Consider the following 25,331-nt stretch of genomic DNA (forward strand, 5'->3'; position numbering starts at 1 on the left):
AGGAGAGAGATTCTGAGCAATCCCCTGACAAGAGTCATTTTCTGAGCTGAATGTTTTCCAAATCCATAGATCAAAAAGGAATTGCATTGCAAGCTCTTTGAGGAACATAGGTTTCTCCACTTTGTCCTTTATCCCTGATTACAAATTTACATGACCATGAGTGGTATAAATATTTGTCCATGATGGATTTTCTAGACTCACAGTAGCCAAAAGAGGGTCTATATTAAATATATCAATTAAGATCATGTATTTTTATTTATTTTATCTCTAAACTGGTATAGCTTAAAATATTTTAGGAAGTCTATATTGTTCAAAGCATAAGAAAAGGGAACAAAATTATGTGAACAGAAATGTTAAAACAAATCCTATATTAGATTGGAACAATCTAGTTTTGTTTACTAGCAACTTTTCTTGATGGCTGTGATCAAAACAGTTAAAGCATCAGATCTTGTTGCCTGCACACAAAAAGATGTTACTTATTTTTCTGATCAGTAAGATCTCAAGAGGCAGCCAAGTAAACTCTGGTTTACCTTAAATACATCCCCGCAGATACAGTAAATCATGAAGAGATAGATACTTTCACATGCCTGTGGGATTCAACTAAATTTCAGCAAAATCCTCCTGCTGACCAAACAGCTAAAATGATGTGTAAGCCTGATCCTCACTTTACACTGCACAAGAGACCAGAGTTCCCCGTATGCAAGTGACTTTCATTGTCGTTACTTGTTTTCATATCAATAACATTCATTGCCTTTTCCATACCAAAGTGAGAATACACTTTTCATAATTTCTTCTTGGCCAGAGAGCAAAAGTCTTAGAAAGAAAAAATAGTAACTGACTTCTTCAATATTGTATAAAATTCATGCTGACTATGATTTTGAAATTGTAATCCAGACTGGCATAACACAATGTAAATCTTACACAATAAAGAACAGTGTAATTCGTGTTCTCGGAGTACACATTAAGTTCGCAGATTTTCCATCTGTGGGTAAGATGAAGTAAAAAATGAGATAAGAGAGAGCTGAACAAGAGGAAGCAGCTATACTTCTCTGGGGTCATGGGTGATGGTAGGAAACGGTCCTCACAGATGAATTATATGGATATTTACATCATGATAGAGATCATGTGTTAAACTAAATAAACTCAGCACATTTTATGCTTCTGATGTTTTTTAATATGGAAAATTGAGTTTGAAATTTCTTTTGAGGATTCAGGATAATACACAGATCCCCTAAATGGTATTAGCATTTTTCTATCCTTCAAACAAACCTGGTGTTTAGTATTTTGATGTAATTTGAACTTTTACTAGTCCTGAATTGTGATACTCAGGAGATTATTACTTTGCTTTGATTCTTAAAGATTTTTACTATTTTATTATTAGGGATGATGTGAGAGAAACGTATAAAAATCAAATAGGAAACATTCCTGAAAAGGAGCTTGGCAGAAATTCATCTCGAATGATTTAAAACAAGATTAAACAACTTCAAGATGCTAAGTGGCATCTATGAGGCATCAGCTGTCACACAATCTTTTTCCTCTCTGGGGCTGTATGTTACCAAGATATCTTTTGAGAGACTCGCTGAACTGTGGCAGAGAGAGAGAGATTATGCCGCATTTTATAATAGGAAAATGAAAGAGATTTTGCCTTCATCTTAAACATATTTTTATGCAAGCCCAAGAACAAAGATAATTAGGATTATTTTTAAAATATTGTGAATGGCTTTTATAAGATGCTCTAAAAATAAGAGGTGTATTATATATCATTGATAATTGAAATATATTTTCCACCAAATGCCCGCTCTGTACTGTTTGGAAATTCCCTGAAAAAGAACTGTGGGATGCAGGAAATTGGACCAGAGGAATGTGTAGGTAGGAACTATTATCCTAGACTAGTGACTCATGTAACAGCCAAGGAATCTGAATGGACAGTAGGCATTACACGTTTTTTGATCATAGAATGGAATGCATAAATGGACTAATCTATTAGATAATATTGCCTTTATTCATAGTCCAGAGATTCAATGTTATTTCTAAAACCTTCAAAATTGCTACATCTATTGTCTAAAAACATGGAGGATTTGGCAGAACAGGATGCAGGAAGGCAGATCAAAGTTTGGGCCCTCTTCACAATTTACATCATCATCTTCTTAGAACTTGGGTCAACAGACAATATCCCAAGGTGAACCAGATGTGGCCTTTTGTCTATTTTAATAACAACATTTTATACATTTGAAAATATTTCCTGAAAGATCAATATTTAATTCTTTATTTAGCCACTTGGTCCACTAAACCAAAATTTGTACACTGTCTAGCCATTCATAGTCAAGACTGACCACTTGTTTTCTCAGAGTGTATGAAGGAATGTTCATACATGTTTTGTTTGGTTTTGCTAGGCAGTGATATTGAGAATATTTGTCAGTTTTTGTCTCCAAGATAATTACCTATTTTTGGGTTGTTTTCTTGTTTGTTTTTAGTGTGTTGATGATCTTTAAAGTCTTTTCCTAAATTATTTATGGTTTTTCTCTATATATGTTTCATTTGACAATTACTTGCTAATAACTCTGAGTTAAGTGTGAGCTACTAAGAATGTGTAAAATAGACAGGTGTGCTTCATTTCTGATTTCTTGGCATCTACCTTCTCATAAAGATGAAAGTCTCAATTATATGATGTCCAATAGGGAGATGGAATACCCAGAAAAGACAATTGAAGGGCTAAGTCTGAAGATACTGTTTGTCAGTGTTTCTATCTCTCAACTGGCTCTAACCAATTATTTTAATTTTGTATGCTACAAATGTGATCACATTATATTGTATTCTGTTGCTAGGACTGCTTGTTGGTTCCCCGGACCCCCAGAAACTGTATTAATTAAATCACTGCTTGGCTTATTAGCTCTAGCTTCTTATTGGTTAACACTTACATCATTTAACCCATTTCTAGTAATCTGTGTATCGCCACGTGGCTGTAACTTACCCGGTAAAGTTCCATCCAGAGTCTGGCGGGAGCTACATGGCTTCTTTCTGACTCTACCCTCCTTTCTCCCAGCATTCAGTTTAGTTTTTCCCACCTATCTTCCCTATCAGGCCAAACCAGTTCTTTATTAACCAATGGTATTCACAGCATACAGAGGGGAATCCCACATAAGTATTTGACTTTAAATTTATAGTAACTTTGAGATATTCTTGTCAATCACTACACATAAAAAGTTAGGTGAATGCCATCAGCGTTTTTTGTTGTTTCTGTTGTTGTTGTTTCAAATCTCCGAGCAAGGACAGACCCTAGTTAGGAGATTTACAGGTGCTCTGTCAGCATGTCAGTGGCAGCTATCTCTGTTAAGGAGGAGAAATGAATGTTTCTCCATGCTGATGTTTGCTTCATGTATAAGACCTTTGTCATTTAAATTCACTTAGTTCACGTGCACCATGCAATACAAGTTCATTGGTCCCTTTGTGGTTTTAAGGGTAAAAAGAGTTTTTATTCTCATACCCTGGGGCTAAATACATTGAACCCGTGTAAACATTTTACCAAAATAAAAAATAGAAAAAAGAGGGAGAGAGAGGTGGGTCTTTTTTTTTTTTAATTGAGAAAAGGAAAAAAAAATTTCCCCCTCCTCCCGGCCTCCCATTTCCCTCCCCCTCCTCCCACCCTTCTCCTCCTCCCCCCCACTCCTCTCCCCCTCCCTCTCCAGTCCAAAGAGCAATCAGGGTTCCCTGCCCTTTGGAAAGTCCAAGGTCCTCCCCCCTCCGTCCATATCTAGGAAGGTGAACAACCAGACTGGCTAGGCTCCCCCAAAGCCAGAACATGAAGTAGGATCAAAACCCCCCGTGCCATTGTCCTTGGCTTCTCATCAGCCCTCGTTGTTCGCCATGTTCAGAGAGTCCGGTTTTATCCCATGCTTTTTCAGTCATAGTCCAGCTGGCCTTGGTGAGCTCCCAATAGATCAGCCCCACTGTCTCAGTGGGTGGGTGCACCCCTCGTGGTCCTGACTTCCTTGCTCATCTTCTCCCTTCTTCCGCTCCTCATTGGGACCTTTGGAGCTCAGTCCAGTGCTCCAGTGTGGGTCTCTGTCTCTATCTCCATCTTTAAGAAAATGCAACTCCGGGGCAGTGCAAGGCTCATTGACTTTTAATGCCAAAGCTTCTGTCCCTATTATTATCATCTTGAGTTTTCATCTTTGAAGTCACCATGGTCTTTGCAGAAAAAAAAAAGCATTTTTTTTCTGTCCAGACATGATACAGTAAATATCAAACAAAATGAGTGACAGTATTTTAATGAAAACTTTTGGCCTCCATTTTTTGAGAAAATTGGACTTGTTATAATACAAATATTTTATCAGTTTGGGTGCCTACATCAAACATCATGCCACAGTGTCAGCCCTGAGTTCTGCTGAATGTTTAAGGTCTTCCCTGGATCTGTCAGACCTTTCAGAAATTAATCCTTCCTGTTTGTGATAGGAGTTTCCATAAGATGAACAGTTCATTTCTCATGAATCGTGAGAAACCATCCCATGCTTTGTCAGCAGCATGACCTCTGCATCCTTTTATCTTCAAGAGAAAAAGACCAGCCTCTATTTTATGGCTAATGAGGTGGGTTGTGGGTCTCTTGGCACTTCCATTAACTACATCTCTTTGTGTCTCATTTTCAACCGACAGGAAATGTGTCACAGATTTACTGTGAAGTAAATCTCTTCATAGAATAGATTTCTGTCTAAATTTGAGGGGTTTTGTACAAGCAGCAAAAGTATAATGTATTCCTAGACTATTATGGTATACAGCTGAGTGTGTCCTAGCATTTTTGTAGCCCCTATTTTCCTTCTTTCATTGATGATTGAATTGATTCCCATCATGTACTGCTCACATAGAACGTTAGCAAGGAACAGACCCACCAAAACCCCAGGTCTCTTGTCCACCTGGCATGAAAATGTTCTTTTGGAATTGACACTGCTTTTATTTTCATATAAATTGCATAACTCACTTTGGTGATTTGCTTAGAGTTATTAGCGGCTCTTTTCTTTTATCAGTTACTGAGTTTTAACTCACCATGAACTGTACCTGCCCAATGAGTCCTATATCTGGTCATTCCTTACTATTTCTACTGCCATAGCTTAGACCAAATCCCAGCATTTCATGTCTGTAGTATAGGAGTAACCACTTTGTTTCTCAAAACAGCAACAAATTAGATCCTTTTAAAACAAGATCCCTCAAATCTGGATCTATTAAATTTTGGAGTCTAGGTAATTCATTCTTGGGAGTATTTATTTGTTATGTTGTAAGATGTGACACAGTGTCCTTGGACTCTCCCCACTAAATGCCAGGAACAATCTTCCTGGATAAAAACCAAAAATGTTTCCAGACATTGTCAAATGTCTCTTTAAGAGCTGCTGCTGGCGCTACTGTAAAACAAAGGTAGCCAATTGGGGGACTCTTTTCTCCAGCTCTCTCCTTAGTTGTGTGTAGGTCTAGGATTGACCACAGAAGATTCCTGTGTTCCATGTTATTTTGTTAGTTGGTGTTGCCCCTTGATCAGGTCCTATATAAGCAGCCATATTTATGAGATTTTTGTGAATGTAGTTGCTCTGTCATTTCTAGAGATGAAATTTCATATCCAAGTACACCCTATTCTTCCAACTTACAATCTTCCACTTTCCTCCCCAAGCCTTAAGTGCTGGAGTTGTATAGTCGGGAATTAAGTTGGGATGGAATGCCACATGCTCACTTTTTCTCTGCATTTTGATCACTTGTGGTTTTCTATGATGATATCTCTGCTACAAGGGGATGTTTCTCTGAAATGTGCCCCCCAAAATGGTTAGCTAATACCAAATGGTCAGTTCTGAAGTAAAATATCTATAAAAATAATCTGGTAAGGACTGAGAAAGGCATATTTACATATATATTTTTGGAAAATATATATGTAACAACAACTTAAGAAAAACACAGGTTGTAGTTGTTAGTTTTTTACTCTTTTCCTGCTTGGGTGCTTTACTCTTTTGGCTTTTGGGAAAGGGGCTCACCAACCAGCCAACAAATAAATCACACAGGGATTTATTCTTACTTATTAATGCCCAGTTTTAGCTTGACTTGTTTCTTGCCAGCTTTTCTTACACTAAATTATCCCCAACTACTTTTTGCCTCCGGGCTTTTTCCTTTCTTACTTCTGTATTTCTGACTTTCACTCTACCTCCATTGCTGACTGGGTGACCGGGCTGACTGGGTGACCGGGTAGCTGGCCGCTAATGTCCTCTTCTCTTCCAAGATTTCTCCTGATATTTATACTCTCTGCCTGCCTGTTTCGCCTATGTTTTTCTTCTGCCTCACTATTGGTTCTTTATTGAACACATCAGATGTTTTAGATAAACAAAGAATCACAGCTTCACAGGGTTAAATAAATGCAGAAAAAAACAAAAGCAACACATGTTAACATTCCCCAACAAGTCAAAAATCTAAGAACAAGGGGAAGGGTGTATGGGAAGGATTGGAGAAGTGCAGGGGAGGAAGGAAATGATGTAATTATATTCAATCTCAAAAACAATCAGGAAAATAAAAGAACGGATTTCAGTGATCCAGTCACGGTATTCACACACACACATAAGCTGCCATTCCTCCTGCTTTGAGACAGATTGATGAGCAATGCAAAGGGAGAGAAAGATAACTTACATTTGACCACAGTGGGAGGTGAAATTTCAAACACAGGGCAGATTAAGCAGGACATCAAAGTTTCCCTTTTAAGTGTTAATGTTGCACGGTTCTTGGAAATGATAACCTAGATGTCAGGCTATGCTACCTGTTGAACAGAAAGAAAAATACAGTTCCATTATAATTTCTCCAGTATCACACAGCAAAATTGAGCTGAAACTTAAGAGGTTTGGCCCTGGAAGCAGAAAAGGGCTGAGAAAGTTACTCCCCACTCCCAAGTGGTTCTTATCATTTTTCTTCACCATTGGATTTAGCCAGAGGACACCGAGAGAGTCGCCTCAGGCACACTTTTTGCCCTATGGAAGCCTCAGATCTGCACAAAGCTTCCTCTGCTTTGCAGAAGACGTCCTGTGCTCTGAATTTCTGATGTGGAGCCCCTGTGTGGGTTCACTGAAAGATTTTTGCCGGGGCAGTTGCTTTTGAACTGCACATCTTCTGTTTCTATTTCTGAACTTTGTTCTTGTCTTGTAAAGGGAAAAAGAAATTAGGGCCCACCATGAGAAGAGCAAACGAGGTTCAGCAACCTTTCTGGAGAGATAGACGCACTTGTTACATTGTGTCAGTGAACTTCCCAACGCTGAAATCACTCGCTGATTCAATCACCGTAGCATTCCAAAGGCTGTCTTCTCTATGGCTCTTGGACTTGTAAATGGAACCATAGAAATCCATAGACTGTTTGATTACTTTCATTATATGCTAAGAAAAGAATTTTATAGATGGCAGACTGGCCTGATAAAATATAGTATATCAAGGTCTAGCTAAAATTCAGTTTCCTGGGCAGGCATATAGTTCTCTTGTGTAGTGTACAGAAAGCTCTGGGTTTAAAACTGCTGCACTTTGGGACTGGAGAGATGATGGCTCAAAGGTTAAGAGCGAAAGCTGCTAGTCTGGAGAACCAGGATTTGATTCCCAGCACTGATGTGACAGTTCACAACCATTTCAGCCATTTTTTATTTTATATTATTTTTCAGACAGGGTTTCTCTGTGTAACAATCTCGGGTGCCCTGGGACTCACTTTGTAGACCAGGCTGGCATCAAACTGACAGAGCTCTTCCTGCCTCTGCCTCCCGGGTGCTGGGATTCCAGGCATGTGCCGCTACCTCCAAGTTTATTCTTTCATTTTTTGAAGGCGTTAAAGTTTGTTGTTGTTGTTATTTGTTTCTTTCTTTGTTTGTTTATGTACAAAGACTAGCACAATCTGTTTCACTAGGTAGATGGTCTTGAACAGTCCATTCGAAGTCACTTCGTCCAACTGTCCGAAGCCCTCTGTCCTTCGTTGACGGAAGGAAACCCTGATGGCACATGTTCAGTCTATTTCTCATTGAGACTATGGCAGTTAGAGCAGACAGGCACGAGTGAGAAGGGTGGAGCCCTGGCAGAACTTCTGTGGCTGACTCCAATATAGCTGCTGGTGACCCATTTTGCCTTCAGATGACCAAGGAGGAAAAAGCTCACAACCACTTGTAATCCAGGGAATCTGGCACTTGCTTCTGACTTCCAAAGGCACCAGGCATCCAAGTGGTACCCAGACATACATACAGGAAAAACAGCCATACACATAAATAAAATAAAATATGAATATAAATAATAAAACTCCAACAAACAAAATATACAAAATAAATTTGATTTTGAATAAGAAAAAATATTTTTTCTGTAATTGGTCTACCAATATTTGTTTCACCTAAGTGGTTAGGACATATTTATTATACTAAAGATATATTTATACATAAATATACATATAATAGAATATATTTACTTATATATTTATCTACATATAATTTGTATCTTTAACTTTGTAAAGTAAATCCAGCATTCTAATGAAGGAAAATTTTTCATCTAAATTTTTGTTCAATCTGCATTTCAATAATTCTTTATAAAAATATATTTGTTTTTCTTTCAGGAACATATTTTTGCATTGCTTATATTCAGGGATAAATACCATATATCTAGTCCATCTTGATTTCTCTTTCTTAGGTTGTTGGGCAATGAAATCTATTAGTCTCTTTCTAATGACTAAAGAATGAGCACAGTCTTTCCAACAGGTGACCACATACTCTGAATATTATTTATACTCAGCTTCACATGAACATACAAAATGCTGTCAATATCATGACACAGAACCAGATCTCACTGCCCAATGTGCACAGAAGCCATACTATAGTACTGATTTTGCTGTTACCATTGTTTTATTAAAAGAAACCTTTATTCCAACTTTCAATGACTATTTTTCTTTTCTGAACAATGAGTTGAACTACTTAGGTATGTAAAATCCACCCACAGATAGCCAGGCCTTCTTTGGATTCACTTTTATAAGCTTCACTCGCACTGGGCCTTTGGTGGGTTCACACCTCTTCTGTTCGAAAAGCCAGACTTTAGTCTTGGGATAGTATGAAGTTCACAGAATGCATCCTCAGAGGCAAGTCGTTGTCTTGACACTAGATTGCACTAATAGACAAATTATCCAGATAAATGCCTGATGCCCCAATGTTCTAGAAAACTAGAATTGCACTGCTGAGTTACAATTAATCAAAAAAAGAGGGAGGGTCTTACAAAATATCTCGTCACCCAAAACTCATTGTGGAAGAGCGTTGCCACTGTCACAACTGTTCAAAAGATATATATCATAGTTTTTCGTATGGCTATTCCATGAAATATTCTTATTGTCCAAAGCAGGAATTTTTATTCTATTTCACAGAGTGGAATGTTTTGTTGTTTGTTTATTTGGTTTCTAGTGGAGGAGGGCAGAAGAGTTCTGGTTGTAAAAAAGGATGCTCTGTCCTAACTGTACACGTTGGTCTCTGTCTTGGCTCTTTCCCTATCTTTCTTCAGTCTCTTAAAGAAAAGTTAAATAGACAAAATGCTTGTTGAAAGGGTTGGCCAATTATTTGCCTTTTTAAGATAATTCCCCCAAACTTTCATTTTCTTGCTCAGAAGAAGAAATGTCTACAATTATAAAATAAAAAAAATCTAAATATATAAAATCATGATCAGGTTGTCAGAGGAACACCTAAATTCTCTTGCTTTAGTTTGGGTCTTCACTTGATTGTGAACAAGGTTCTTAAGCTTTAGTACAAGAGAATCCCTTGAAAGGGCTGCCAAACACAGGCTGATTGGCTGTTCCCTTATCACTGTTGATTGACAGGCCTGTGCAGTTGCCTAGAAAGATATGTTTACCATGTTCCCATGTGATGTTGATTTTGCTAGTCGGAATTCTTTTCCAGAGTTTACATTTTTATCTACTGAACCCCATGATATTCATGTACGCTTAGGAATCCTGTTCATTTCTTCATTTTATTATAATGGTTCTATTCCCTGACCCCATTTCCTGGCCTCAGAAGCATTTTAAGATTTTTCTCAGAACTAAATACCTGAGTTACAGCTGCACACATCCACCATGTCTGAGTGCTGCAAAGAAAATTGTATCCTCCACAGAATTATTTTAATTTCATTTGACATAGATTTCTTTGTCTTAAAGGAGAGGGGGTGGCACCGGGGTTATCTGGTATAGTTTTGAGGACGTGGACCCTATCAAAACCTTTAAACATCTCAACGTATATATGATTTAAAATAGATGGAATTATGTATAGCCGGTCCTGAGGGGACTTGTGTGACATTGTCCAATCTCTGGCTCTTTCAGGAAATGTCTTTCACGTCCGTGCTACTTTTCATCATTGTCTTTCACATTTCATTGTCTTAACGACAAGATTTACACTGTGGACTCAGAGCGGGATTTCTGAATCTGCAGGGAGCAATGTTTGATATTGTAGATAAAATGTCATACCTAAAACTCCATTCTAGGTTAGACTGCCCCTGTGGCTCACTGGGCTTTGAAATGAGCAAGAATATGATAAGGAGATAAAACACAAAGGGGCATGAATTTATAGAAACAGTTTTAACACTTGACTATTTGGAGGAGTTTCTAAAAATGGGTTAAAGGCAAGCTCCTCCTCTAGATATTCACTACGGTTTGGGAGCTTTTGGTGCTTGTAGTGAATGTTTTCTTGCTAAAAATAAATACCCCCCCCCAAAAAAAACAAAAACTAAGACAAAAGAATTAAGGCAGAATAATTCATTTTGGCTCAGAGTTCAGAGGAATTTAGAATCCATCATGGTGAGGGAGGGCATGGTGGCAATGGTGGCAGGACTGGCCTGGCTTGGTCCGTGTTGTTGAGAAAGAATAATGGAGATGCAGGTGCTTATCAGATTTTCCTTTTAGTCCGTGTGTACCCTTTGTCAAAGGGATATTCCCAAACATACACACATTGGTTCTACCCTCCACTGTTCATTCTCCTGGGGAACACTCAGAAAGACACACTAATATGTTTATTCCTTTACGAATTTGATTCAGGCAAGTCAGACTGTGAAGATTAACTATCAAAAATAATTTATTTCTGTCCTAGGGTTTTTAAGGCTGTGATGAGACGACTTTCACAATGACTGCAGCAACAATTTTTTTTTTTAAAAAAGCATTTAGTTGAGGTGTCTTACATTTTCAGAGTTTTAGTCCATTATCATCATAGTTCAGTATGGTGGCCTGCAGGCAGACATGGTGCTGGCACACGGGCTGAGTACAGCTCAAATTATAATTGATCTTAATAATAAAAACCCAGAGTCAGATATCGGGGTAAATGCTGAAAAATCAGAGAAACAGAAGAACAATCCCAGCCACCTCTTACTTTGCCAACTTCTCAGCTGAAAAGGGGTATCCTGTCTCTACAAATCTTCAAGCTGAATGCCTTGAACACTTTTCTCTTCCCACCTTACTCTCTTTGCCCAGCTATAGCCCTTCCTGTCTCCACCTCCCTAGTGCTGGGATTAAAGACTTGTTACTCCTAAGTATCTTTGAGATTGGATCTTTGTTTCCCGGTCAGGGAACCAAGAGAGAGGGAGGGAGAGAGAGAGGGAGGGAGAGAGAGAGAGAGAGAGAGAGAGAGAGAGAGAGAGAGAGAGAGAGGGAGGGGGAGAGAGAGAGAGAGAGAGAGAGAGGGAGGGAGGGAGGGAGGGGGAGGGAGAGAGAGAGAGAGAGAGGGAGGGAGGGAGAGAGAGAGAGAGAGAGAGAGAGAGAGAGAGAGAGAGAGAGAGAGAGAGAGAGAGAGATTGGATCAGTCTAGTGTAGCCTAGAATGGCCTTGAACTCACAGAGACCCACCTGCCTCTGGATCTCAAGTACTGGGATTAAAGGTGTGTTACACCACTGCCTGGTCTCTATCGCTAACTAGTGTGGAATATAACTCCAAACTCTGATCTTCAGGCAAACTTGGTTAGATCACAAACAAAATATCACCACAGCTAAGACATCTTGACCAACAAGCAACAGGAAGTGGTCTGTCTCACTGGACATGGCTTGAGCATATATGAGAAGTCAAGGCCCACATCTACATGGTCCCACTCCCTCCAATAAGACAGACACGGTGCAAGAACAGGAAGCTGAGAACTCCCATTTCAACTTTAAACACAAAGGAAACCAGAAGGAAGGGGAGGCTGTAAGTTTTCAAAGCCCACGCCCAGTAACATATTTCCTCTAGCAAGACCACATCTCTTGAATTCCCCAGAGATCACCATCAGATATGGACCAAGTGTTCAAATACCAAAGACAATAAGAGACTTTTCTTGTTTAAACCATCACAGCTAGTAAGGGTAATGGATGCGGCCCAAATTGTTTTTGAAGACCCTTATATTGCACTTCATCCAGCAACAGGAGGGCTGGTAGGTTTCTCATGCCTAGAACTGGGAATTTTGTCCGATAGGGCATGGCTTGTAGTGGAGGTACCACTATCACATGTCACATGACTCCATGAGTATGCATATATACACATATGCATGTATACACACTATATATACACATATACAAAGTTGATTTATAAAATATTATGTTTCCATGGTATCTCCAAATATTCTCAGTGTTATTTATTTTTCTTCCTTCTCTCTCCCTTTGTATTATCATCCTATCTCCCCAGTTAAAGGCTCCCCCTCCATTTTCCAAACTTGGTAATAGAGAATGGGAATTTGCAAATATATATCAAAGTCAATAAATGATACACTAACAGATTATTTTTAGACATATCAAGTGCTTTACAAGAGGTCAGAGACAGTTTGTTCCTCATATCATCTGAAACTTTGACATTAAAGTCATTTGTCATTTCTCAAATAAGTCTTTTTACTTGGATCTGTCTTTTCTAAAATAATAAGTAATGCGAGTTCTTGAAGTTAAGGAGATTTCATTTATTTCAAGGCCATATATTTAAAGTATAATTGTTATAGAGAGAATTAAAAAAGCTCAAATTACCAACGAGCAGCAAGGGTAATTGTGTCATAGAAAAATTAATCTTTATTTAACTTTCCTAAACCATCCACTCACAGCACTGAAAACTGTCATAACCTTCCTGTTTCACAGTAAGTAGATTATTTATTTGTGATAATGGGCACATATGCTCATTAGCATGCTGTCATAAACAGCTGTGCTAAATGTATTATGTGCTCTGTGACATAAATAATGTACTCAGCATGAGGTTGAGTTTAAAATATAGGCCCCGGGTAGAACAAAAATGCAATAAATGTTTTTTTAATATAGTTGCCTAGTCTTGCATTGTGAATTTATTTCTTCTGTTTTAATGCTACTTAAATGGAAATTGTGGACATTATTCTGATGAAGCATCTTGACATTCAATAACATTTGAACTTTTTTATGCTTTCTTGCCCTTAGTGCAGCTCCAGCCAGGTATTTCCGACTAGGTTTTTTCTGACAAAAAAGAAAGGTGTATTTAATTTAAAATATATCTGCATCTCAGTACCCTTAGTAATTCCATTGACAGATGCCTTCAACACATTCCTGTGCCAATACCTTGCAAAATGGGAGTTGAATTGGAAGTACTCTGTTTCAGTGAATAGTTCTGTTTTATATGTGAAGGACATGAGTTCTGAGGATGTACACGAACATTTAGAATTCCACATATTTAAATGATATAGACTCGACAAGAAGCAAGATATTCAGACTCCCAATCAGATACACTTTCCACTCAAGAAATAGTTGCTTCACTATAATTGGGCCAGTTATGTAAATATGGAACTGTATGAGAAGGCTGTCTATTTGGCATGGACAGGATCAGATTGGAGCCATGAAGGTCCTTTACCTGTGTCATTTAGCATTACTATGATTTTATAATCAATATTAGTTTGAGCAAAACAAAGCTGTAGATGCTTTCTTTGCATCAGTGAACTATTTGCAAGGAGTTAGTGTCCGATCATAAGTGATAAGATCACTGGGATTAGATCACTGGGAATGCCAAAGACATAGTGTCCATCATTAGAAATACTGGCTGTGTGCACTAAAAACCCTGGAAGGAAACAGCTGCAGCACCTGGAAATCAGGAATAATTATGACCATGAGAGCCAACATAGGTCAGCCCGTGATGAGAATATTGAATATATTAATTTAGATGTTTGCCACTTAGATCATAGAAAGCTGATAAGATTTCACAAAACTACCAACGGTGTTGCGGATAAATTAAAAAAGCCAGACAACCTGAGGCTGCCATCGGGCAAAGAATAAAAGCTTGATTTAGAGGTGTTTTTATGAAATTAAATGCAACTTCAAATGAATAAAGGACACTTACAAGAATCTTATCCCCACATGTATGATTTCATGCAGTGTGGTTCAGGAGAAAGTGGGATTAGATGGTGGGAAAAAGAGTTCAGTTGTGCTTTAACAAAGATCCCATTTACGAAAGAAAATACTGGGGAAGATTGCAGAACTTATACATATAGATTACTCAAAATTAAAAAATGTCTTGGCTTGAAAGACTTGATACACACTGTGCAAAGCCAATCACCTCCTGAGAACTTTCCAAGGTCTTTGATTTGTCAATCTGAGTACTAGTAATGACTATACTGCTAGTCTTCTTTAGTTATGCCTGCTCCATCCTTTCAGGAATTTTAAATACTATCTTAATCCTTCTGTTGACTGCTTATGTTTGTTTACAAATCAACTGCAGTATTCTCTTAGCTAAGCCCACAAGAAACTCCTGGAAAGAGATAGAGAGTGACTTTGGGGGTTATAGGCAGTAGCCTTATGACTTTGTTGGGCAGGTGAGATTTATCTATGGTTAATCCCCCTGATGTCTATTCTAAATACCTTTGTCAACACCAATGGTTTTAATTTTGTAAAATAAAATGGGTAGATTTAAAAATGCCAAGAAATGCTAAAATGCAGATAACAGGATTAATCAAGTCTCACAAATCTTAGTTGTCACACTACTGACTGATGAAACTTAAAAATATCTGTCTTTATAAGGAAAATACTCATTTTAACTGTATAAATTTTCAAATAATCATGGATGTAATAATATTTTATCCATAAATTACGAATTATTATTTTATTAATAATATTTTCTGGGCCAGTTGCTTCATTAATTGGTGCTCACATAAATATTATTCTTTTGTTTCAGAGAGTATTCATGATCTGAAATTTATCAATACGTATAGCTAAAAAAAGGGGGCTTCTTTTTGAAAAATAAGTTTTGAAAGGAAGTGTTGAAGAAATCCATATTGAAATTTCTCAGAATGTGCGAATTCATTTCCCTTCTGCTCTCTTATTTCAGGTTTTCAAATCAAACCTTTCACATCTCTTCGTTTTGTGTCTGAACCTTCTGATGCTGTCACAATGCGGGGTGGGAACGTCCTGCTTAACTGCTCTGCAGAGTCTGACCGAGGAGTTCCGGTCATCAAGTGGAGAAAAGATGGCCTCATCCTAGCCTTGGGCATGGATGACAGGAAGCAGCAACTCCCCAATGGCTCTCTGTTGATCCAGAACATACTTCATTCGAGACACCATAAGCCAGACGAAGGACTTTACCAGTGTGAGGCATCCTTGGGAGATGCTGGCTCAATTATTAGCCGTATAGCAAAAGTTGCTGTAGCAGGTATGTAGATATTTTTCCTTTCTTCTACTTATCTTTTCTATCCTTTTTAGGAATAAGCAATAAATAATCTTTGTAAAGGCATTGCCTTTACAAGGATTATATTATTTTAATTTAAATAAAATAGTTACATAAGTTGTCGGATGGTAGTTCATCATTATCAGGCTAGCTTCACATAGTTATTTGTGTGGTTAAAGCAATTGAAATGACTTTTTTAGCAATGGTGAAACACACAATAAAATCATAACTTTGGCCACCTTCCTGAGTCTAGAATATGCATTTCTTCTTCTAATTAGTACTTTTCCCCAATGTCACATAGACCCCCTCCCCTCATTTCTCACCCGTCAATCCCATCAAGCTTCTGGTAATTATCCTTCCATTTTCTGTAAGTGTGTAAGGGCAATCATTTAGATTTCACATGTATGCAATCTAAAAGCATGTGTTATTTGTTTTTTTTTTAACTCATTCTTTTAGTATAATATGTTTTAGGCTCATCAACACTGCTAAAATGCCAGATTTTAATGGATTAATGGCATTCCATTAGGTATCCCACAGGTTCTTTACCTACTCATCTGCTGATGGTCACATAGGTTGATTCTAAACTTTGATGTTGTGGCTAGTATTGCAGGAGGCTTGGGGTTACCAACATCCACTTGCCACTTCATCCCTAGGAGATATGGACCCAGTGACATGCTTATAGTATCTTATGCTGCATCAACTTTTAGTTTTCTGTGAAATTTATCCATTATGACCATATTTTAGTTTTTCTACCAACAGCATACATTTGTAAGCAAAGTAAAAGAGGACTAAATGACTCATATCTCAGGGTTTTTTTTATTAACTTTCCTTTTTCAATTAACATAGAAAACAGCTGGTACATTTCAGAAGTATGAACAGCTTTGGGTGATTTGTTTTCAAGACAGGGCTGATTCCTGAAGATTCATTGATTACATGAAGGGATGGACAATTTATTAATAAAATATTAGAAAAATTATATCCTAATCAATTCTAATTTACGAAGTCAATGGTGTTAAACTTTTGTAAAACTTGATGCTTCAAGCCCTGACAGCAATATATTTTATTTTAATCACAGCCTACTAATCCATAATATAGACCTCAAGTGAGAAATAAAAATGTCCCATTAGTGCTTTCAAATGCAGCTCCCTTATCGACATGTCAGCTCAGTGTCTGAGGATAAGAAAGACACGTTGCTTTTTTGTCTGTGAAGCTCAAAAATATGAAGAAATTTGGTAAACAGGATGGACGGAGTGTTTTGGTACCCACAATGTTGCCATATCTGCTCCATCTTTTGACTTGGAGAATCCCATGAGCATTTTCTGTTATCCATGTAGTTCTAGATCTCTGGGGAATCTTTGTTTTTTACTGGTTTCTGTAATGACCTAACTTAAATTTTGACAACGATGTATTATACATGCTTATGTTTGTGTGTATAGGTAAAATAAATTTATAGATAATTTGATATGAACATCAAATACAACAAACAAAATGAAATTAAATTAATCAAATGATTAAGCATATCTGAGAACTATTTCCAATGTTAATCTTTTATTTTCACTTTAAAAAAAGCAAACATAGTGATGAAAAGGGGGTTATAGCCATTGCTCTCTGTCCTAGATGTCATCTCGTCTAGATGCAGCCTGAAAGGTTAGTCTCAACAAGGACTCAGCTTTGTAAATAACACTAAACAGAGAGTTTATCAGGACCCCACATATTACTAAACTCCTACTCTTTTTTTCTCTCTCTCCCTTTCTCTCTCTCTCTCTCTCTCTCTCTCTCTCTCTCTCTCTCTCTCCACACACACACACACACACACACACGCACACACAAGCACGCATGCACACTCAATTTCTCTCAGTTATGGATAGATATGGTGTGAAGCTGTGAGGAAATGGATTTCACACAGACATGTTAAGATTCCACACTCAGTCTGACTTCCTGCCACGTTTGTTGACTTCTTTCCTACACCAAGGACTCTTACAACCAATGGTTTTATCTTCTCAGAATGATCATGTTGCAGTTCTGGCTCTAAAGTCGATAGCATTATGAGGCTTACCCTTTGAGGGGGTATTAGTGCCTCAAAGTGGGGAAAACAGTGAGCTGAAACTTGCTTCTTGTTATGTGGAAATAGTCCACAGGTGGACCTGGAAGGGGCCACGAGGAAGCCAAATGCTGCTGACTCTCTAATCTTGGAAGACCGGCTTCTAGAACTGTGAAAACAGAATTACTATCATATATAGACTACGCACTTTAAAGTATTTTATTCTAGAAAACTAAAGCAGACTCATCCACATCTGTTGCACTGGACTTTCCCTCAGCTAACGTTTTTTTTTTTTTGTTGTTGTTGTTGTTGTTGGTTTTTGTTTTTTTGGTTTTTCCTGTGTAGTGTCCTCATTACGAGTAGAATGGCCAGCCATTCTGATTTGCCCTGGACAGACATGAGCATGGCATTTGGCAGTCTTATATTTCAGGAAACCTCGTAGTAGTCAGGCAGAACTGAGAGGTTTGATCATCATACTTAAAGGCAACCCTGTCTGATTTAGTAATGACATCATAAGGAAGTGGTTCTCAACCTTCCTAATGCTCCAACACTTTCATACAGTTCCTCATGCTGTGGTGGCTCCCAACAATAAAATTATTTGATTGCTTCTTCTTAACTGTATTTTGCTGCTATTTTGAGTTATAATGTAAATATCTGATGTGTAGTATTTCTGATATGTGACCCTGTGAAATGACCTTTAAACCCCCCAAAGGGGTCATTGTAGCACACATTGTAAAAACCCAGAGAGACAGACATTGGTGTTCAACCTGGAAGCCAGAAAAGCAAGGCAGCTAAGCCGTAGAGAAGTCTTACCTCTTCCAAGGCTGGTTCACCAGGGACTAAAGCAGACAGTCTCTCTTTCCTCTCATTTTACATTCCCTCTAGTGCTGGGATTAAGGGCATATGGCTACCAAGTATGGAATTTAAGCTGTAGAACACCTCCACCTGGATTTATTTCTGCATTGATCTTGTGTAGCCCAGGGTGGCCTTCAATTCACAAATATCCACCTGACTTTGTCTACCAAATAGCGGGATTAAAGGTGTGTGCTACCACTGCCTGACCTCAAGTGGCTTTATCTAAATCTCTGGTCTTCAGCAAGATTTATTTATCAAAATACAAATAATATATACTCCTAAAGGTCATGACCAACAGTTTGAGAACCCCTCTCCTCTGAAGACAGGTGGGGAGATATCCCGAATGTGAATAGCAAGGTTTAAGCTATCTGGAGCTGGTGAGTGATGAGTGTCGGGAATTTGATTGATGCTTACAAAGGATAGGGAGTATGGAACTTTAATTGTAATTGTGATTAATTAAGAGAAGCATGTGGGATAGGTACTGAAGAGTAGGGAAAGGTTTTATGGCTGAGAGGGGCTTGCTTGACTTCCTGTAGCTTATATGTTTTTGTCCTCGTGGATCCTAACCATCATCGCTCCAGGGGCCAAAGCAGCTCTGCTGATAGGAATGAATCAGGTTGGCATTTTGATGCCCTGTTACAAAAGGCAGCTTTATCTGTACTGCTAATGAAAATGTCCTGAATGCTGCAAAGTCTGTGTTCCTGTGATCCAGGTTGAGGTTTATGTTTTCTCTGTTTCAGTAGTGAAATGAGGAATGATTCCTTCGCTATGAGATATTAAAATAAAGTGGCTTTGACTTTAGTATTCTGTGAAAGGGGAGGCTCAGGGATACAGTCATTGAGTTGTAGTCTAATATCAGATTGTATCATTTCAAGGCAATAAGGTTCTTCACAGCATTTTAAACACTTGCCATGCTGTTTGGCAACATGGAATCCATCAATGTTATGTCTGTGGAGGTTAAAATTGCCAAACCGCTAGAATTCACAAGGGGCATATATCTTCCTTGCAATAAAGACCATGGTCCTGATTTGATCTTATTTTTTAAAGCATTAGCAATCAATAAACTAGTTACTACTGAAAGGTAGCAGTCAGCTTAGTCTGGGTAAGAAACAAAACAAAACACAGCTCTTGTGTACCCTCAGGAACAGTGTAAAGCCCATGAATGCAATGCCTCTCTTGTGGTTTGACTTTCTCAAAGTGGTTTTTTTTTTATATTAAAAAAAGTGGCAAACGAAAGCAGTCTTTGATCGGAGCGCTTTATGCAGTTATCTTGGCATGTGCCATTCACTCTGGTTCCAGGAACCTCTCAAGTGCTCTCTAAATCCAGAGTACGCACTTCGCTGGAGAGGAAAAGACAGTAGGAAGATAAATGGGGACACAATCCCAGGCAATATCTTTACAGAGGTTGCAATTTAACAAGTTAATAAAAAGTGGTGAGTTTCGTTGTTGTTGTGTGTTTTCTTTTTAAAATTTGAGTCCAATTAGGAAAGCATGATGAACTCTCAAATCTCCTTCTGAAAGTAACTTGACTGGCATTGACTTTGACTGGGAATGTCATGTTTATCCTAACTGTTCTAACTTGAGAGAGTGCAGTCTTCCTTTGCTATGCCTACCTCTGTGTAGAAGGAAAGTTGAGCTTGAGGAGAGAAGAAGGGCTGCTTATTATTTTCTATCATAGTATCCAGCTTCTACCCAAAGCATCCGTTGTGATTAGTTGTAGACATGGATCCTACCAGGGGTGGCAGGGGCATTTGCTCCATCGGGGGAGTTCTGCTCCCACCACACTCTTCTTCCTTCCCTCTTCTTTCCTCTGCCTGTATTTTTCTTCCTTATTGTACCCAAACAAATTTAAATACCCTCACAGCTGTCCATATATAGACAGAGAATATAAACAGAGTATACGGAGTACTGTTTAAGTCATCTCTGGAAAAGATTCTGGGTCCTTTTTCTCAGCTTCATTAATGTCCTTTCAACTGAGGCAGTACTCGTGGTATGTGGCAGTGAGCTAGACTCTGAATTTCATGCCTGTGTCTTCTTCCTACTGGAACTCAGTAATAGCAGTGTCAAAGAAGAGAGAATGTGAACAAACCTTCTGTGACTGATCATAGTAAATCCACCTCATTTGATTGTCCAGTGCTATAACCATGGCCACACACACACACACACACACACACACACACACACTTGCTTTCTCTACAGCTGTTTGACCACACAGCCCCTGTAGGTTCCAAGGTACACAGATGGAACCTAAGAGACACATCTCTTTATCTTTTACATTCTTGGATATGGAGTGGGGCAGACTCTAATCTATTAAAGTGGCAGCAACCAGAGATTCGTGATATAGCTTTGTGTCTAGGTAGATTTCAATCTGTTAACTTTTGAGCATTTATATCTTCATAATAAAACCACTGGCTTTGTGTCATAGAGCTCCCCTAGACAGCGCATCTATATGCACTGCCTCATATTGCTTAAGGAATATGAATGCTAAAGTTGAGAAACAAAGCAGAGTATAAGATGGTATATGATTTCCTATGAACAGAGACTGAAACAAACATTCTCTAATGCGTCACACAAAACAGTCTCTTATTGCTTCTGTTATCTGCATAGCTAAAGTCAAAGGCTCTGGATTACCTCCCGTTTACTCATCAAACAAGCACCCCATGTTTTATTCAGTTTAAAATTTCAAAACACAAACATGAAAAATAATAATAACAGTAATTGGTTTTACTTGGAAATCCTTGATCACTTTCTTCAAATCATCAATTATATGGAAGAAAAACAATGATTTCTTTGGATGATTTTGTTATCACAGCTGTATACTCAATAGAGTCATATAACAAATTGAAAATAGAGAAACTGGCATTTGTTAAATAAGCATATGTGTCTTCTAGGAACACACTTTATTTTTAAGTGATTTTTGTGCTTCAAGCCAAGATTGCCTATTATTTTTGTTCTTTTTTTTTTTTTAGATCAAGGAAATAAAAGAGCAACTAAATTGCATTTACTTCAGTCCTGTCATTCAGGGAGTTATTTTCTTTTTCTTCCCTGTTTTAATAGATATTTCAAGACACAAACTGCTCCATTTTGCTTTTAAATAACCCAGGCATTATAATTAAAATTTCCTTGTGTTTTTTTAAATAATTAGTTACACGTGGAGTTGTTTCCACGCGTCCCCTTCCAGTATGCCTCCCATTCAAATGAGTTATGAAATAATTAGGGAACGCATATTATGGCGAGAGAAGCGAGACAGAGCCTTTTGTGAAATGATAACCTGACCTTTCCATTCTTGCTCCAAAGGAAACAGGAGAAAGCTTGTCTGAAGGGAAGGAGAATAAAATACACTGCCTCGGGTCACTCAAATGTTATAGAAAGAAAACAGCAAGAAAAATGCTCATATTCCTCTTCTCTACAGGAGCAAATATAAGAATCTTGCTTAGAAGGTCAAGTTCATTCAGCGAAGCAGTTTGGAAAATGTATCCCAGGGCCCTGGACTCTCTGAAAAGTCTATTTTAGGAAGGTTCAGTTACAGAGGGAAGCTTTCCGTTTCACACGTACAGGAATGCTGTTGACTGTCAATTGATGTGCAGGGAAATAAATTTGTTTGACTCTGTAATTCTTAATGGCCTTAATTACAGCCAATTTAGCTAAATACTCTTGCTATTTTCTGGTTAAAACATAAAAGAGAAAGAACGTAGATGAAATGGTTGTATGTGTACTGGTCTACAATTTTTATTACCAAATAAACCTTGTATAATCATTGATATTGCCCTCAACTTAAATAATTGAACTTTAAAGAGCAGGATTTTTATGTCTCTCAATTAACTTTGTAATAAGTTAGAATCAAAATATATTCCTGACAGGCTACAGTAGGAAATGGCAATGGAGAACCTGACTGAAGAAAAATGAACAAAATGCATTTTAAAAATCCTTCAGTCTTTCACTTTCTTTGCCTTGATATAGATTATAATTCACGTGACAATGCTAACTGTTAATTATGCATTCGAATTTAATCTGCATCAGAAGAATGCTATTTTTTTCATCCTTTCTTGTGTTATCCACAGTGTGGTTTTGCTGGCATTCTAATGAAGAAGGTGGAATAGCTAAAGTAACTCAGCTGATAATAATCAGAAGTTATTTTTTCACATCCGCAATACTCCGAGGGAATATAATAATTTCACATTAGAGATAACAATGAGCCTGCCAATGTTTTAAGTCACAAGTAAGAAACGGTAACGCTATTTAAGTCCTCTGTCTCAAGGTTTGTGATACCCACATACCTGAGGAAATATTGATATGAGAAAAGTGTCATGTTTGCTTAACCGAAGTCTTGGTATGTAAGCCATGCAAGATGAAAACTCGAAGATCTATGTATGGGTAGGTGTGGCCATGCTTTCCGCTACATTTATGCAAGAAATGAATGAGGGTAATGAAATGGGATCTGAGAGATGAATCATATGTGACAATATAAACCAGGAAGCACTCAGGATAGCCTGCACCCCCCACATTTCACCCCCCACAATAGGAGTCAGTGCACCCTTTCCATGACGCACTTGCAATATGTGTTAGCAGATTTCGATCAGGTAATTTCACAAAGAAAGGGGGAAAGGCAGTGCTTGACTTGTAATGTGTCTTATTTTGCAATGGTGTTTCTCATAAACCACTTCTAATTAGTCTACATAGCATAGCTGTAGATTTCTAGATTTCCAAGGAAATTTAAGCTGGTAGTAAAGAAAGGACATTTATACCTTCAAAAATCAGTATCTGGCACTGATGGTTTTGTCGTTATGTTTATCATAATAAGGCTTAGCATTTAAACAATATTACATAGAGGTCTTTGAAACAGACTATTCATTTATATTACTTACATTTTTCCCACACACCAACAAGAAATTCACACCTAAAGAATGCTCTACAGGTTAAATGGTAAACTAGAAGAAACTGGGAAATCTTAGTGTGCAGAGTACCTAAGTTACCTTATTCTTTTTCTGTCATGATCAACAGCAAAAGGATTGAAGATAAACCATAAACATAGTCGCACACTTTTTCTGTCAGGGTCAATAATGTATATATTTGAAAATGCTGAATAAAAAAAATGAACACATCTCTCCTAAAATTATTATTTTAATAGTCTACATATTAACTTATATCTACATTTATATAATCTATAGTAATGAAAATAATTGGTCACTTGTCTCATAATTATTAAATATGTTTTCTATTAGAGGTGCGAGAATACTTGAAAGTGACTCACTGAGGGCCTTGAAGTGGCCGCATAATATTCTCAATACAGCAAGAGACTTGATTTGGACCTGGAGTCATAAGGTTAGCACAAAACAGAAACAGATGACATGCTTTTAAAAGCAATAAAGTAAGCATAGTACGTTACAAATTATTCTCCTTTCTTTGTGATCTAACAAGATTGAGTACACACACACACACAAACACACACACACACAGATGGTTTTGATTTTCACAGATTTCAAGGTTTCAGAAACCTTTGTGCCGGTGGTCACAGCATTTTCCACATAAAGGGCTTGCCTTGAAAACCTTCCACATAGCTGAGAAGCATCCCTGACACACAGATTTTTTCCCAGTTCATTAATGTAGGATTTTCTCTACAATAAATTCTTAGATGAAGGAAACTTTTCTAATTGGATCATAGGGTTTGCTAAAGGAAAGTAACTAAGTACTGAGGTTTGTTTCATAGAGTGCCATGACTCCACCAAAATCAGAGATTAAATGCAATTACTGTTTGGTAGACATCAGCAGGCTGTGAGTGTATGAGGTGCATTGCATCTTTGCCCTTCATATTTCTCATCATGCTCACTAAATGATTCGGTTGGCACAGCGTGTTTCCCAACCTAGATCAACTAAAGACAAGTGGCCATCAACACAGAACACAGCCAACCCTTTTATTACCTTTCCATCTAGATGTCTTGCCTTATCTGAGCCTCATAGCTTCACTCTAGTGATGAATACCACAATCACAAACTTCACCGTTTGATTTATATCCTCTGGACTGTTACACACACACACACACACACACACACACACACACACACACATTGCTTTTTACAAAAAAAGAAAATAGTTTTGTTGTAACCCTGAGGCTTTACCACCCTTACAAAAGGCCACTCATGAGGTTCATTTGCAGTGTTTCCACCTAGAACACTTCATCAACAAGAAACCCATTTATGAAACCACGTTAGAGACAAAAGCCACGTACATAAATTTAACATTAAGTCTCAACCATGGTTGACTTTATTGTATCGGGTTTTCTGAGGGCCCTCCTGAAAGTGAATTCAAGTCAAATGACTACAATCTGCTAGGAGAAATAAGTAGTATTTCTTTGATCCAGACACTAGCTCCAATACTGTCCTTTAGTTCTCATGGTGTATTGGATACATTGTAACCGAACATTTTAATTGTTTCTCTGAGATTATTTCCATTTCATGTGACTTATTTTTCATGTAGTCTTCCCTGTCCCTTTGGGCCCTGTGCAGAGATATGCATGTTCTTTACCAGCTCTTAGTGCCAGGATTGTGCAGCATCAGCACCTCGACCTGAATTGTCAGACTGAATAACATGATGCTCCATCAGAAAATATGTGTCTAGTACTCAGAATTTTATTTCTTTTTATTATTTTGAAACACACTACTTCCTTCTCAGTTTGTGATACAGAGAGGTAGAGTTTATCAAGGCATTGGAGAGTCCCTTCTCCTTCCAGAAAGGCATAAGAACTGCAAGTTGGCCAGCTCCCCAGCTGTCCTGTAACACATCATAAATGTAAATTGTCATTAACGACATAAGATG

The 25,331-nt window shown here is 37.9% G+C and overlaps 1 protein-coding gene across 1 annotated transcript in view; it reads left to right on the forward strand.

Annotated features, from left to right (window-relative positions):
* The window catches only part of Dcc (DCC netrin 1 receptor), a 1,030,120-nt gene that overhangs the window by 363,084 nt on the left and 641,705 nt on the right, over positions 1-25,331 (forward strand). Inside the window, exon 2 of the mRNA XM_075968336.1 lies at positions 15,287-15,607. Within this exon, the coding sequence (XP_075824451.1) occupies positions 15,287-15,607 (321 nt within the window). The remainder of the gene's footprint in view (positions 1-15,286; positions 15,608-25,331) is intronic.

This window comes from Microtus pennsylvanicus, chromosome 4 (assembly GCF_037038515.1).
Source record: "Microtus pennsylvanicus isolate mMicPen1 chromosome 4, mMicPen1.hap1, whole genome shotgun sequence".
Taxonomy (NCBI): Eukaryota; Metazoa; Chordata; class Mammalia; order Rodentia; family Cricetidae; genus Microtus; species Microtus pennsylvanicus.